At 39.7% G+C, this 15,441-nt stretch overlaps 1 protein-coding gene across 1 annotated transcript; it reads right to left on the bottom strand.

Moving 5' to 3' along the window:
* Positions 1-2,939: 2,939 nt before the first annotated feature.
* Positions 2,940-15,325, bottom strand: matk (megakaryocyte-associated tyrosine kinase). Its single transcript, XM_074669175.1, has 13 exons — positions 15,113-15,325; positions 14,822-14,856; positions 12,812-12,925; positions 12,608-12,723; positions 12,026-12,245; positions 9,836-9,929; positions 8,729-8,794; positions 7,744-7,843; positions 7,465-7,549; positions 6,145-6,218; positions 5,868-6,063; positions 5,447-5,533; positions 2,940-3,574 (listed from the first exon to the last, which is right to left on the bottom strand). Exons 2-13 carry the CDS (start codon positions 14,828-14,830, stop codon positions 3,347-3,349), a joined length of 1,389 nt encoding a protein of 462 aa, XP_074525276.1. The 5' UTR covers positions 14,831-14,856; positions 15,113-15,325; the 3' UTR covers positions 2,940-3,346.
* Between the last annotated feature and the right edge of the window lie 116 nt (positions 15,326-15,441).

The following is a 15,441-nucleotide window of genomic DNA, read 5'->3' as shown; positions in this document are numbered from 1 at the left end:
ACTCACTTACAGTATAAACTCGATTAAATTTTGTTGACACAGAAAACTTGTAAAGCTACTTTTTGTACCAAGAAACATCACGTCAGGAATTGATAAGGGCATCGATAAAGTATCAGATCGATAAGCAGAATTGATAAGGGCATCGGTATTGACAAAATCTTATCAATTCCCATTCCTACTATCTATCTATCTATCTATCTATCTATCTATCTATCTATCTATCTATCTATCTATCTATCTATCTATCTATCTATCTATCTACCTATCTATCTATCTATCTATCTATCTATCTATCTATCTATCTATCTATCTATCTATCTATCTATCTATCTATCTATCTATCTATCTAGAATTCTGGGCGCAGCTTGTCAAAGTCTTTTTGTGAGGACAGTCCCATGATTATGAAAAGCTGACTGCAGGTAGCTGCTCTGTGGTTCATCTGTATATTTCTCAAAACAGGATTCCAAGTTTATAGTTATTTCACTGTTAAAGAAAACAGAGACTTTTTTGAAAGCCTCTGGACTAAGTATAAAGGTGGCTTAAACTCTTGCTCTGTATGCAGAGGCTGTAGCCCAGGGGTGGCCAACCTGTGGCTCGCGAGCCGCATGTGGCTCTTTACCTCTCGGTGTGTGGCTCTTCGATCCATTCATGAAAAAATATATTTAGTCATGAGTAGTGGTGTGCTGATCAATCCAAACTATATATATATATGGATGCCAACATTGGGATCAGTTGGGATTGATAGTTAAATTTCAGTTTCTCTTCTCCAAGACTAAATTTAAATACACTTAAAAACACAATAAACCTCGCTTTGATTGAAAATTGGAAATGTATTAATTTTCATTTTATGTCATTTTTTTATGTGTGAGAGGAAGTGTTTTTGTGCGTGATGTGGCTCTCTGTGGTACTACGGTAATTTTTGTGGCTCTTGGTTTCTGACTGGTTGGCCACCCCTGCTGTAGCCCTTATCACAGCAGTTATTGGTTAAAGCCCCAGTCACTGTCATTTTGCTGCATGTCTTCCCCAACTCTCTCTTTCCCGTATATCCTGCTTCTCCTCAGCTGTCCTGTCTAATAAAAGCAAAAATAACCCAAAAGTAGCCTTAAAAACAGTTTAACCACAATACAACCGCTGATATTCATGAAAAAAAAATTCTTTAGTTGCGCACGACTCATCGGCCATATTTTTTTTTTCCTTACATATGGTTGCCTTGTAAAACCCTACATAGAAAATTGCTGCACATCCCATGAGGGGAAAAAAGAGCAGATTGAACAAATCGCGGAGGCTCTTTGCTTGTTCTGTGCGATAACAAGAGACAGAAGATCAAATCTTAATTTAAGGTCGGTCTCCTGGGACAGAGACAAATACCAGGCTTACACAGACTTACAGCAAATGACATCTTTAATTTGGTTTTATGACGTGACAGCAGTCCAAAAAAGGGTTCATTTTGAACTGAAAATGTATTATTCTTATCAGAAAGACAAACCTTTATTGCATTCAAACTGAAAAGCATATACCCTGCGATGAGTGATTCATGTGTTTCAATAAATAGATGATGCCAAAATAAATGTAAAACAATCATCTGCAGTCAAAAACCTATTTCCCCATAGGTTGGGAAATCCGAAAATATCTTTAACCTGCCAGTACCCGAAAAGATCCCAAGAGGACATTGGATAACAAAAAGTCACTCCTACCATCTCAAAATCCAAATACAAAGGAAGGAGAAGTAGAATAAATGAAGTGTTTTCATAGTTTAGTCTTACATAACAAATGAAAAATGACAGAATCAAACAAAGCCTCCCCCAAGTATGCTGACCTGCAGTGTGAAAGTCAAAGAAACAAAAGTAGCTTAAGGATTGCTATCTTAAAAAACTTAATCTGAAAAATTAAATACATGCCAGAATTCATCCCCAGCTTCTGGCCTTTGCTGAAGTCACAGGGCTTCATTACTGTGGGGAAAACAAACAGCGTGCAGAGAATTTACTGTGAATGAACCGTCAAACCCTTCAAATCTTCTCTGTACACACGCAGAACGCTTATTTAAGTTAAGTCTTTGCTCTCTGTATATCCACACTTATGTTTAGTTTTTTTTTTCAGATTAAGCCTTTGGTTTAATGCAGTGCATTAATATTAGGACATAATCAGATACAGTAGTCTGTGGTTAAATCCATAATAACTATTCCTCTGCATCCTTGTTTGCTGCTCTGGCAAAAACTGACAGCAGCAGAGCAGAGCATCTGTAGTAGGATGGATTCAAAGTGCAGTGAGGAGCCAATACTGAAATAACATAATGTAATACTGAGCTTTCGCTGAGGAGAAATAACTCAACTGGTGTCTGTCGCTCTCACTCTTGAATATATGCAGCAAGTCTAAGACCTAAGGGGGGACCTGGTGATATAATTGAAAACAGGAAAACACCAGAGTTTATATTCCTTTGGGGTGTATCATACATCAGATATTATTGAATCTTTTAATTCACTTCAGTACTTTTGTGATACCCCCAAATTAGCTTTCGAAAGCACCATTTTAAACAGGAATCAAAGTAGTTGAAGCATGTGGCAAAAAAAACAGAACTGAACTGATCACAAATAATGATAAAAAGTGGTATCAGATCCTAACATTTTACGATGTGCTGTATCATACCCTGTTGTACCCTGTTGGGCTCATGATTGTCATACCTGGTCTGGCTTGACTTTTTCTCTTTGCGAATATCCCCAAAATACATGACTCCAACTATTAAATGGCTATCCCATGATGACCAGTTACATAGTTACAGGTTTATCTTTTCCACTATATCAAAGTGCAAGTTGTCAAAGTCAAATGTGTAGGACAATATAGAGAACAACATAATCATAACTCTCCATACGTAGTGCTGACAGAGACCCTGTCCTCTGCTTGTTTTTCTTGTTTGGGTTCATTGAGGTCATTTTTAGATGCCCTTGTGTGAGTGTGTGTGTGTGTGTGTGTGTGTGTGTGTGTGTGTGTGTGTGTGTGTGTGTGTGTGTGTGTGTGTGTGTGTGTGTGTGTGTGTGTGTGTTTGTTTGTGTCTGTATAATCCTCTGCTTCAAAAGCACTGAAGGTATCAAAAGGTGAACCAGAAACCAGGGATAAGATTGTACAAGCGTATCCTGAAGGAGGAAACAGAAGAAACAGGTGTCCAGGAGTTGAGGGAGAGCTGACATAAGATGTGTTTTCCTCAGTCCACAACCACAGTCCACAAATCCTCCTGTCTTTAAGGTCTATAAGAATAATCCTTCCACTGGGCAATCTAGTGCATTGGAGCTACCTACGTGTGGAAAGTTGCACTTTGTTCCCACCACTGAGGGTTGAGGAGTCCACGCTAAGATCAGCATCCAGATCCACATCTGATCCCCTCTCGACCCTCAGACCCGAGGTCAGGGTTGAGTTTACCTGTCTCTCGCTCAAGCTTCTCTCTCAGTTTGTGGAAAGTTGGTCTTCTGCGTGGCTCCTGCTCCCAGCAAATCCTCATCAGGGAGTAAACAGCAGGGGGGCAGTCCTCCGGGGCCTCCATGCGATAGCCCCCCTCCACCTTCTCCTTCACCTCGCTCAGAGACTAAATCATCAAGAAAGATGAGAGATTGGTGTGTTGAAATTAAAAAGCAACCTAAAGCAGAACTTTTAAAGCCACACACTGATTATGCTTTTTGTAGAATGCAATCAAAATCCCTAATCTTGTTTTCATGACAGTAGATGTTTCAGCGGCAGTAGATGAAACAGAATTTATGAGATGTTTTTATAGCAGATAAACAGTATTGAAGTGTGGACATCTGAGCACCGCCTTGGACTCTCTATTCGTGCTCTCTGCCAGCAGATAACTAATTACCAGGCCTACATAAATTAGCCTGCGTATGTGTTAAACAGGCTGTAATTAGGAGGTAATCATCTGCATTTAAATGGATGCCACCCGATGAAAGGTGCAAAAGACGAATGCAGGCCTTGAGTGCGGGGCTAATTGTCCGTTCCATTAATGCTGCCTGATCCTCCTGTCCTTAGTAAACCGTCTGCCAAGACACAAATCACCTGAGCTGGGATTACCTGCTGTAACATCTCGAGCTGCATTTAAGTAGCCCAGTTTATGCTTTTCAGACAGTGTTACCATCAGGGTCAACATGATCCGGCTTCTTGTGACGTCAAACTCTGTTACAACAGACACCCACCTGATCTGACGTGGATGTGTATGGAGGTGTCTCTTCCTCTCAGAAAGTGGATTAACTAATTACTTAGAACAATACGTTTATTTCTATTCTCCCTATCACAATGCCCATGAACTGTGGGGTTCTCGCTCTCCTTACTAAACCTCTCTACACACTGACGCACTTTCATGTCAGTGACCTGAGGTGGTTTCCTGCTCAGACACACTAAGTCGTTTCAAAGATGATGGCCCAGTGTCCACTCTGACCACCAGGCCTGGCAGCTTTCCACCATGCCACCCACTTAAGGCCCAGATCATGGCATGACATGGAAACAGGGTTTCATAACCAGCTTCAAATTCTCTCCTGTTGGTGTCAGGTGAATCTGGACAGTGAGAAGTGTTTTAGTGTCCTTTAGCCAACTTCCAGTCTTATTTCCTGAGGATTGAACTTTCTTACTCGCTAAAACTCAAACTTACAGACTCTAAAATCCAAGAGTTAGCTGTTTTAACCATAGACTGTATATAGAGTGGACAGCGTGGCTCCGCCATTTACCACTGTATGGTTTGAAGCCAAAATACCCCCTTCACAGGCGCAGCCATTGAAGTAGTTGTGCAGCCAGTCAATCATCGCTAACCGTGACGTAAAACCTCATTTTTAACCTCATATAACTAATGAAATGAAACTTTTCAAAAAAAGAGGACTTGAATACAAGACAGCCAAATGATATCTTCAAATCACCACAACAATCAGATGTGAGAAATATTTCTACCAGGTGTATTGATTTTTTTAAAGTTTGACCACAGCCCATCTGGAATGACTGGAGAGCCAGATTTGTTTTACCTATACCCTAGCCAGTCACCAGGGGGAGCAGTTTTTGTGGCGACCTCACTTCCAGCCGAGCAAGATGACGTCCATTTACAGTCTATGGTTTTAACACATGATTAAAATACAGGAGGGATAAGTTGTTGGTCAGTGTAACTACAAGCTTCAGTCAGTCAGGTATTGGTTATTTGTACGTTTTATTTCTTTGGAATAGTTAACTTTAACCCATTTCCAGCCCTCATCTGGTTTAAGCTACGCTAAACTAAGCTAAGTGAAGCTTAGCTAGCTGTCTCCTGACTGTTTATTTATATTCAACCAAAAATAAACATGGATGATTCTGAGAACATGTCACTTGATATCCAAGTGTTTCTTTTTCTGTAACAAACATGTCTAATGTTCCCACTTACACAACTTAACAAATATTAACACACACTTTTATTACGACAGTGTGACTATAACATGCTACATACCATCTTTGGGTAAGGCTGACGGCCATAAGAGAAGATCTCCCACAGGAGAACGCCATAGCTCCAAACATCAGACTTTGTGGAAAATTTCTGCATTATGGAAGAAAACGTACCCCCATGTTAAAATCAATCTTTAAACATGCGTATATCTGTGTTTGTGTATATCATAAAATACATAGATGCAAATCATAACTCTTCAAAAGATTACTGAGAAATACTGTTGAAATGAAAAAAAATGTCTTTAGAGTCATTAACTAATTAATGTCAGTTATGAACCATCACTGAGGCTAAGTAGGATGTGAAGACAGACAGGACACAAAATATTACCAAAGAAACAGAAATAGACAGAAAATAATGTATACACTAACAACAAAAGAAATAAAGTCCAGGTAAAAATGAAGCCCAGTGCAGCTTTCAAACTGACCTCCTTCTTCAGGGCCTCAGGGGCAGTCCATTTGACAGGAAGTTTAACATTATCCGACACCTTTGAGTCGAGCTTGGTCAAACCAAAGTCACTGACTTTTGCCACGTTGTCATCAGACACCAACACGTTACGAGCTGCCAGGTCTCTGTGCACCAACTTCTTTGATTCCAGGTACTCCATCCCTTCACACACATCCCTGGGAACAGGTTCAAACAATTCACAGTCAGATTTTGTATGAGACTGATGAGCACACACTGTGTGTGAAGTCTGAACTCACAGAGAAAAGTGGAGAAGCTGAACTGAGTTTATTACTGAACGTCCTCGAGTCCTGACGAAGTTAGCAAGGTTTCCCTGCAAAACACAAACATTTTCATGCTTTTTGGAGGTTTTATTTGAATACTTCTCTGATAGTGTGATGAGATTGGGCTGTGTAGACGTAAAATTATCTAAAAGTTATCTGTATCTGTATTTAGACAGGAAACCAGAGGCCAGTGCAGCTTATATTGGAGTTTTTTAAGGTCCTGTTAATTTTGGCACTGCTGACACCTGAACTTGTTACTTTTGTCTCAAATAACCATGAAATCCTTTTTTAGGGTGTTTGTAGTCACACCCTGCCAGACCCAAGGCTTTCACAGCTAATGGCTAAAACTTTTGTGTTAGTTTCTTAGCTGATGTACATTGGTTGAGGTTTGACTGAAATAAAAACAGCTTCAGTGATCAAATGCAGTGGGGAAGGTCAGTGAAGCATTTTTTTTGGGTGCCATGGTAAATTTTTAAAAAATCTTTTAAAAAGCTGTCTTGTACTTAAGAAGTCACCCAACAGTTGTAATAGGGCCACACAAGACCAGGGAACACAAAGAGCTCCTGGCTTCATGCCTAATATCATTAACCAGGAGAAGAAGAAGGACTCTGACTCTCAAAAGCCACATCGCTAATATTAGCACACCATTGCATCATTCACTTCTTGTAGGTAACTAGGGACGGGTACCTTTCACATTTGAAACAATACGGTATCGATGCCTGGTACCTGGCAATCGGTACCGGTACTCTACGGTACCAATTTTCGGTACTTTTTTGTGTTTCTGTGGTAAAAAATACCAATTTGTTTAGTAATAAAATACTTTTTTTTTTGACTAAACATATTCATTCTTAATTAAATGACCTTGCAATACTGTATTCATGTCCAGCATGGAAAATTGGCTACCCTTCCACTCCCTCACAGTCACAAGTATGCATTTAGGTACCTAAACATGGTACCTTTTGATTTTACATGAACCGGTACCCGGTACTTTTGACAGAATTCAGTCGGTACCTATAAAAGTACCTTATTTGGTACCCATCCCTATAGGTTACTCTGGGAAAGTGTTTTTAAACAAACTCACATCAAACCACACCTAGTGGTCACAAGGCTGTTTAGTCCAAAACTGAAGTGTATACATCTTGCTACATAAATAATCACTGAAAACCCTCACTGCTACCATCACTTTAACATAATAAGTGTAATTTCTGTTTTAACTTGTGATTATGTTTGACGCTTTTCGCCCTGTCATTGCTGTTTTGTTTTATGACACAGGTAAAATTCCTGTGCTCCCCGTACCTTCGTCATGAGCTCTGTGACAATATGAAGCCCTTTATGGAGAATGACGCCCAAAAGTCGCACCAGGTTTTTGTGCTGCAGCTTCCTGGAAAGAGCAAATCTGCATGAAAAAAACACTGACAGCAGGAAAACACAGATGAACTGTATGCCAAGTGAAATGATCAAATCCTCCTCAGGGGAGTTTATTTTTCCCACTGAGTTCACCTACAAAAGTCAACAAAAAGCTGGGTTCAAAGTGTTCAAAGTGAAAACAGAACAACAGAGGAAACTTAGACTCACGTCATCACTGTGGTCTCCTGCAGGAAAGCCTGAGCTGTGACATCACACTTTATGGTCTTTACTGCCACCTTCTGGCCCATATACTCTCCTTCATAAACAGCTGAGGGTAAGCGGTGCACATCAGAACACAGATTAATTCATGAGATTATATGATTGGAAGACGTTTCAATTAATGACTAAAATGCAAATTACAAGTAGCTGAAAAAACTTCAGTCAGCTAACAAACATGACCTGGAGTTGCATTAGATAAAGTCACCAATGATGGATGGATAGAAAAATAAACAAGATGTCATGGCTAGGTCATTATTTCCCCTGAGATCACTGATTACTAACGGCTGAATTCAAGTGGAGTGCACTTAATACATTTAATCACATGGTCAAGCTTAATCTGGCTCAATGGGTGGGATGTGGTTTTAGTTATTTTATTGCTGTAACAAGACTTCTTTTCATTTTCCCTTCTTAAAACCATTTTCACCTTTGAATGCTTTTAGCTTCAGAGGTGTGAATGCCCCGTGCTCTGATATAAATAATTTAAGCTAATGGTCTGTGGGGTGGTCTCTGGAAGAGCCATGAAGGTGAATAACAATACCTAATGTACAGTATACAATGCTTTTTAATACAACTAACAAAATCCTTCACACTAAGCAGTAATAATAAGTAAAAGGTTAACAGCAAACAGTAAAATCAAACAAGAAAAGCAGTCAAGCAATAAAATAGATCAATAAATCAAGATAAGAGTAATGAAATAAAACAGGGGACTGTGCAAGTCTGATCTCCTCTAGCAGGCTGTGCCAAAGTCTAGGGTCTCTGAGGAAGCTTTGATGCTTTTGGTCTTGAATCTAGACCTTGGAGCAGCCAGTAGAGCACAGCCAGAGGGTCATGAAAATCAAACATACTGTTTTTATTTCTTGTGAGTAGGAATAAGGTTATGATAATGTACTCTTAGTTATAAATTATAAAATACCAAAAATCTGAAAGAACTCACCACCAAACTCCCCCTCTCCAATGTTCTCCCCCAGCGTCAGCTTTGAAATGTCCAGCAGCCATCCAGCTGGAGAGACATGAACAGTACTGTTTACCTCGCACAAACCACCCCCTCATTCTTTATTGTGACATTTAACCCTTGTATTGTATTCAGGTCTGCGGGACCCGTTTTCATCGAAAGAAAAATGAAACAATTACTTATTTTTTCAACCTGAAATTCATTGGCTTTGGCTCATTTTCTGTGAAGAACATAAACCAAAACACATTTTCTCTGACCACATACTATACACCCACCCTATGCATTTATATTACATACAGGGTGTTTGGGTCCACTGGACCCGGGGCTAATAAAAGTGAGGAACGTGTAGGTCCTGTGTACCCCCACTCTGTCTTTCTCCTTTCTGGGCCTCCTGATAGTGTTTTCTGCCCCTCCTGTTCCTGCACAAGGTGTGTGTGTGTGTCTGTGTGTGTGCGTGCTTGAAAGTTGAAACACTGTTGAAAATTTAACAAACACCATCTACTCTTACATTCCTGCTAGGGATGGGTACCTTTCACATAAAAAAATATATGGTACCGATGTCTGGTACCTGGCAATCGGTACCAATTTTCAATACTTTTTTGTGCTCATTTAGTAAAAAAATATCAATTTTTATAACAGTATATTTCTTGTATTATATTTTTTTCATTTTTGTTTTTCAATTTGACGTATATATTCTTCAAAATATAACCTTGTAATGCTGTGTTCATGTCCAGCATGGAAAATCGTCTACTCTTCCACTCCCTCATAGTCACAAAGATGCATTTAGGTATCTAAACATGGCACCTTTGATTTTTCGTGAATCGGTACCCGGAACTTTTGACAGATTTCGGTCGGTACCTATAAAAGTACCTAATTCGGTACCCATCCTTAACTCCTGCACATTTTCCCCTTTTGTCTTGCGGGAACCAAACTTTTTTTTTCTCATACAGTATCCCATAAACAGACCCATGAACACTGGCTAAGTAACAACAATACTAATACCACACAAGGGTTAATGTGATAAAAATTTTGTCCTAAATTTAAACTACATCCTTAAAATACCTGAAATGTGAGATAGAAAGGACTCACTTTTCGACAGCTCCACCTCGGCTGACTTGGCTCCGTGTTTCTGTTTGGGCTTCAGAAGAGTTGTAGCGATTGAGCCTTTGTTCTTTGAGTAGAACTGCACGGATGAAAAACAACAAATATCATAACATCATTCAGGGAGATGTCTTCACGTATCTGTATTTTTGTGTAATTAAGGTTTATGACTGAATAGATTTCATTGTAGCTCTTAAAAGGATGATGAGTCAATGGAAAATGACACTTAAGCCTTCAAACAACACCTTTCAGTTCTAGTGCAGCCTTTTTTCAACACAGTACATGTTAAAAAAAAAACAATGTGAGTGAAATAGAAGACTATATTTAGCTTCTGAAGACTTAAAGATGAAGGTTGTACAGTTAAAGTCTGGTGTAATGAAATCAACATTGGTGTGACTGAGCATTTCTAACCAAACATTTATCTCCAGCTGCCTCTGTTTCCTTACTGTGGTTAGCACATTACGCTAACTCAGGCCTCGAGCTGTCTGCGGCTCGATGATAAGATGTTACTGAGTAAGAGCTGCCCATCTCTCTGGAGTCTAACCATTAAGCTCACAACAGCAGAGCTTTTAGTCCCCAACTCTCACACACACACACACACACACACACACACACACACACACACACACACACACACACACACACACACACAAACACACACACACACACACACACACACACACACACACACACACACACACACACACACACACACACACACACATACACACACACACACACACACACACACACACACACACACACACACACACACACACACACACACACACACACACAGGCTAAGTATAGATAAACCATAAAAAGGGAGGGAGAAATGAGTTTCATGTCTCTGTGTTATAATGTATCAAGAAAAAAGCAACACACAAAAACCCCTACAGCCCTGACGCTGACAGATAAGATGTTCTTACACCATATACACAGCTGGGGACTGTCTGATCAGAGCAACCATCATTCACATCATGTCGTCATCATAACCATCAGCGGCCACAAACCACCATGAGTAAAAAAATTACACAACACAAAAGGGTCATGATGTCTGCAATAACTATGACAGAGCAAAGGTTCAGCTAATCTTTTCCTGTTTGAGGGCTTTCTTCTGAAGAAATGTCACATATAACTCCATTTTGACTGATGAATAATAAATAAATCATACGCAGCAGACGTCTCACTGCTATGAAATTTGGTGCAGGAATTCATGGTTGCAAGACCGAGTCCTGGTCAGTTTCCTACACTGCAAAAACTGAAATCTTATCAAGTGTTTTTGTCATATTTTCAGTAGAAAATTCCTTTTTAGACTCAATATGAGCCAAATTCACATGACCAATCCAGAAAAATGTCTTGTGTAAAGGACAAAAATGAGGTCTGAATTGCTCGTAACCAGTAAAAAAAATCTGCCAATGGAACAAGAGAAAAGTTATTTGTATTAAGACATTGTTCTAGTCTCAAGGAAATTTTCAAGCAATTTTTTCTTGTTCCATTGGCAGATTTTTTTTACTGGTTACAAGTGATTCAAACCTCATTTTTGTACTCTGATAACTTGAAACAAGACATTTTTCTGGATTGATAAGTTGAAAGTGGCTCATATCAAGTATAATAAGACAAATTTTACTTTAAAAAAAAGACAAAAACACTTGATAAGATTTCAGTTTTTTGCAGTGTATGATTTGTTCCTCCACAACACTATGTTGGTGTAACACTTGATGCACAGAAATGTTAACACACACCTACAGAGAGTGTTAAGCTAGTGATAAGCCAGACTGGAATTTAAACTGATGCTTCTGTATGAGTGCATCAGTTTTAATTTTTAGGACAGATTCAACACAGACCTAAGGTGTACCATAAACAGGGTCAAAGATTGTCACATTTTAAAATTTCTATTTCTAAAATCTTAAAGTTATTTCAGGTTAATTCAGGCTATATTAATCTCAGTGCAACAAGCTGAAGCATTTTGAAAACAACTTCTCCTTCATGGTTGAAGTGCTACTGGTGTTCATACTCTTTCTATCACTGTGCTTTGAACAAATCTTTAACTGTGAAAGAGAGCCCAGGTTCATCTGTGAAATGAAGATGGCATTTTTTTGGTGCAAAATGCTTGTTTCCCTCTGCACCAAAGCCTGAAAGATCTTACAACAAGTAATCAAACCAGGAGCCTCTTACCTCTATCATGTCAATGAGATTGTAAAAATACTGCGTGTTGTCTATGGTCAGCTTGTTGTCCTGGTAAATCACCCTGTAGTGGATGACCTTTCCAGAAACAGCCACGCACAGGACGTAGTCCCCGGGATGGCGGATGGACTCCCGGACCAGGAAAAGACCGTCCTCAGCTGGCTGCAGCTTACACACTGCATCAGGACCTGAGATCTTTCCATGAAACCAGCTGTTGAGAGACAGCACAGAGTTAACCCAAAGAAATGATCACAAACTGTACAGATAAATAAAAGGCAGAACGCAACACAATGAAAACAGAGATACAAAAAGTCCCCAGAATTACACAGGAGGTTCACCGGAAAAAGGAAGTTCACCCTGTGATGATGTTTGTTTTGCAGATCACACAGCAGCCTGCACTACATGGTCACAAGACGGTTTTTGAGGCTGACCAAAGCAACAGCTAAAAATAGAAACTGGTGTGCCGCCGCGTCACAGAGACAGAAAAGCATGCACCCTACTGATGCACCAGAAAAACAACCCTCAGTCGAGAGCAGAGGTCAGTAAAAAGTGCAAAATTCAGAGGACACATACGGCATGAGGCTGAGGCTGGGGTCCACGCGCAGAGCCTCTCTCTCACGTACATTAGTGGAGTTTATGAGCCCCTCCTCTCCACTGGAGTTGTGCTTGGCCTTGTAAAATCCTTTTTTCTAAGGGAGAGAAATTAGACGTGAGTGTCTCATGGTGGAAAAATACAACACTGTGATCAAACACTTACACATTTACACATGACAGTACCGTGCTGGTCTCAATAATAGTGAGGATGTCTCCTTTGTGATATGCTAGTTCCCCAGGTTTTGGTTTCCTGTGGTCCCCTTTGGCTACACACTGAGTACCAGCAGCCCAGCTCATCTGCAGCAGCACAGGAAGACATGAGAAAGACTTAACAGTAGACTCACCACAAGAATAACTCAAAGTTGTTTGTGGGCTCAGTTTGGCTCTTCTTTAAGCACGTACTCCAGCCCTCAACCCAAGTAATGGTGTGCGCAAACAAACGTCACTGGTTTTGGAGTGACATTTGACTTAAGAAATTAAGCTATGTTGCTTCTCTGTCCACCACTGACTATTGCCAATAGCGGTATTCTCAGTGACCATGCTGGAGACTGTTTCACTTCCCCTTCTATAACAATGAAGTGCCCCATAAATAATAATTTGGGGAAGAACTATGAGAAGCTACAAAAGCAAGCTACAACAGCATGGTGCTAGTATAGAGAGCAAAGCTAAATGTTAGCAGTCAGTGTTTTCCCAACAAATGTATGAAATACTTTAAATTATGGGCACTTTCATCATCACATCTATGTCCACAATAGCTTAACCCTCTAAACTGTGAAATAGAAATGTACCATTCGTGAACAACCAGGCTCTTAGAGCAAATGATTTGAGGGGCTCTTGATTACGAGTCAATTCAGGGGGTTTTTTTCTCACTTTTTTTGTGTTAAAGCCAGACATACTTCAAACTGTGTCTAGAAACATCCATCCAAAACAAATCAAGGCTGATAATAAGAGAAGAAACAGGATCAACACCTGGCACCTTTTTCTCATAGCAATCTATTTTGTTGTGTGAGTCACAAAGCTTATCCATGTTGTTTCACTGTAAATAATTTACATTTTATAAATAACTCACATACAATCAGAGATTGGACTTTTTTGTCTAATTGAAGATGGCTCTTTGCATGTCGAGTATGTTGAGTTCATACATACAGCCAGGGCTTGACATTAACACCGGCCAACCGGCCAAATGCCGGTGGATTTCAGCAGTGGCTGGTAACACCACCGCTCCCACTGTCCACTTTGGCTGGTTGAATTTTATCTCAAACATGGAGCAGAGAGACAAGCAAAAAGATGACTGATGATGAAAGCTCTGAGGAAATTTAATTTACCCCTCTTCATTGTCATTCTCATGAAAAAAGAAATGATTTTCTGATTACAATCGTTAATAAATATTTAAGCAGACAGTGTCTCTTGCTGAGTTTTTATCAGTTCAATTAATCTCCTTTACCATTTTATTATAAGCAATAACAAACTACTATTTTAATTACTATGTCTTAATAGACTGCATATTTTCATATGAAAGGAGCACAATGTTACACACAACTTTATCAGAGCTGAATACCTGATTAAGGACCTGTGGATTTTAACATTGATGTAGTCTTGTTTTGAGTGTGCATAGGGGTCATTTACATTTAAAGAGGTTGTAAATCTTTTTTAAGTAAACTTTAGCATGTCATCATCGGCTTTAATCATATTGAACATAATTATCCAACAACAAATTGTGGCGAGTGAAAATACTGAGTGGCTAGTAACTCAGGGATACCACTAGCCACAGTGGCTGGTGAGCAAAAAAGTTAATGTCAAGCCCTGCATACAGCCATATAAATAAACATTTGTTGGTTATTTTTTTCCAGTAGTATTTTTTCACACATCATTCTACAATAGTTTTGGTCATAAAATAATTTAAGTCATAAAATATCTGAGGAGCCAAGTTAAAAGAACCAGCTTTCTTAAAGAGCCTAAGCTATGGACTGTGTTTCAGAGAAGATAGCCAGATGACATTTATATCAACATTTAATACATTTTCTTATTTATGTAACTGTGTGGATTCAGTGATAACCTCACGTTTCTTCATTTATATGTACTCCTACATGCATTTTTTTACAGGTCACAGGATATTTCATTTATAGCAGTAAAATTTAAAGTGAAGTGCTCATGTGGTCATCAGAGGAGAGTGCCGTTCACCTCAGTACATACCTCTGCCATGAGCAGGGCTGGGCGGTGGGAAGATTCTGTGTAAGAAAGAAACAGAAATGTGAATACATGAGCACAAAATTGCTACAAAACACTCCTAAAATTAAATGCTTCGTACGACAAAGAGCAACTGCTGTCGAGGAAAAAGCGACGACGGTGAGAGAAAAGCAAAGATGATAGCGGGAATGAGGAGAGCATCGAGCATAGCTGCTCCTGTCGCATAAATTAAAAGTAAACGGCCGAGGATGACACCTTGTGCTGTCTGCTCTCTACTCGACATGAATGTTTCAGTACCTGCGGCTTCTGCGGACAGATGCGGACAGGTCTTTCCTCTTCAACACAGCCGGGTTAGAATAAAACAACACACCTCCATGGCCCGTCTTTGTCTCTCTCTGCGGTGACTTCCGATGTGAAGTTACACCATCAAATAAAAATAAGCAGAACTGATTCAGGAGCTATTCAAGCCCCAGACATGCTCTGTAGCTGTAGTGACACTGTCAGCGCACTTCCTCAATATTTAGGAAAATGCGCTTCATATTTTATGAGCCGACGTAAGACATGACGCTGAGTGGCTTCTCCTCCTCAATCTTACCATCATACATTTTTTAAGCGTGTAAAATTTG

Source organism: Halichoeres trimaculatus, unplaced genomic scaffold (assembly GCF_033239565.1).
Source record: "Halichoeres trimaculatus isolate MK-OKI-2021-1 unplaced genomic scaffold, fHalTri1.1 fHalTri1_scaffold_4, whole genome shotgun sequence".
NCBI lineage: Eukaryota > Metazoa > Chordata > Actinopteri > Labriformes > Labridae > Halichoeres > Halichoeres trimaculatus.
Note: the sequence above shows the minus strand (reverse complement) of the source record. Positions and strands in the feature narration are given on the sequence as shown.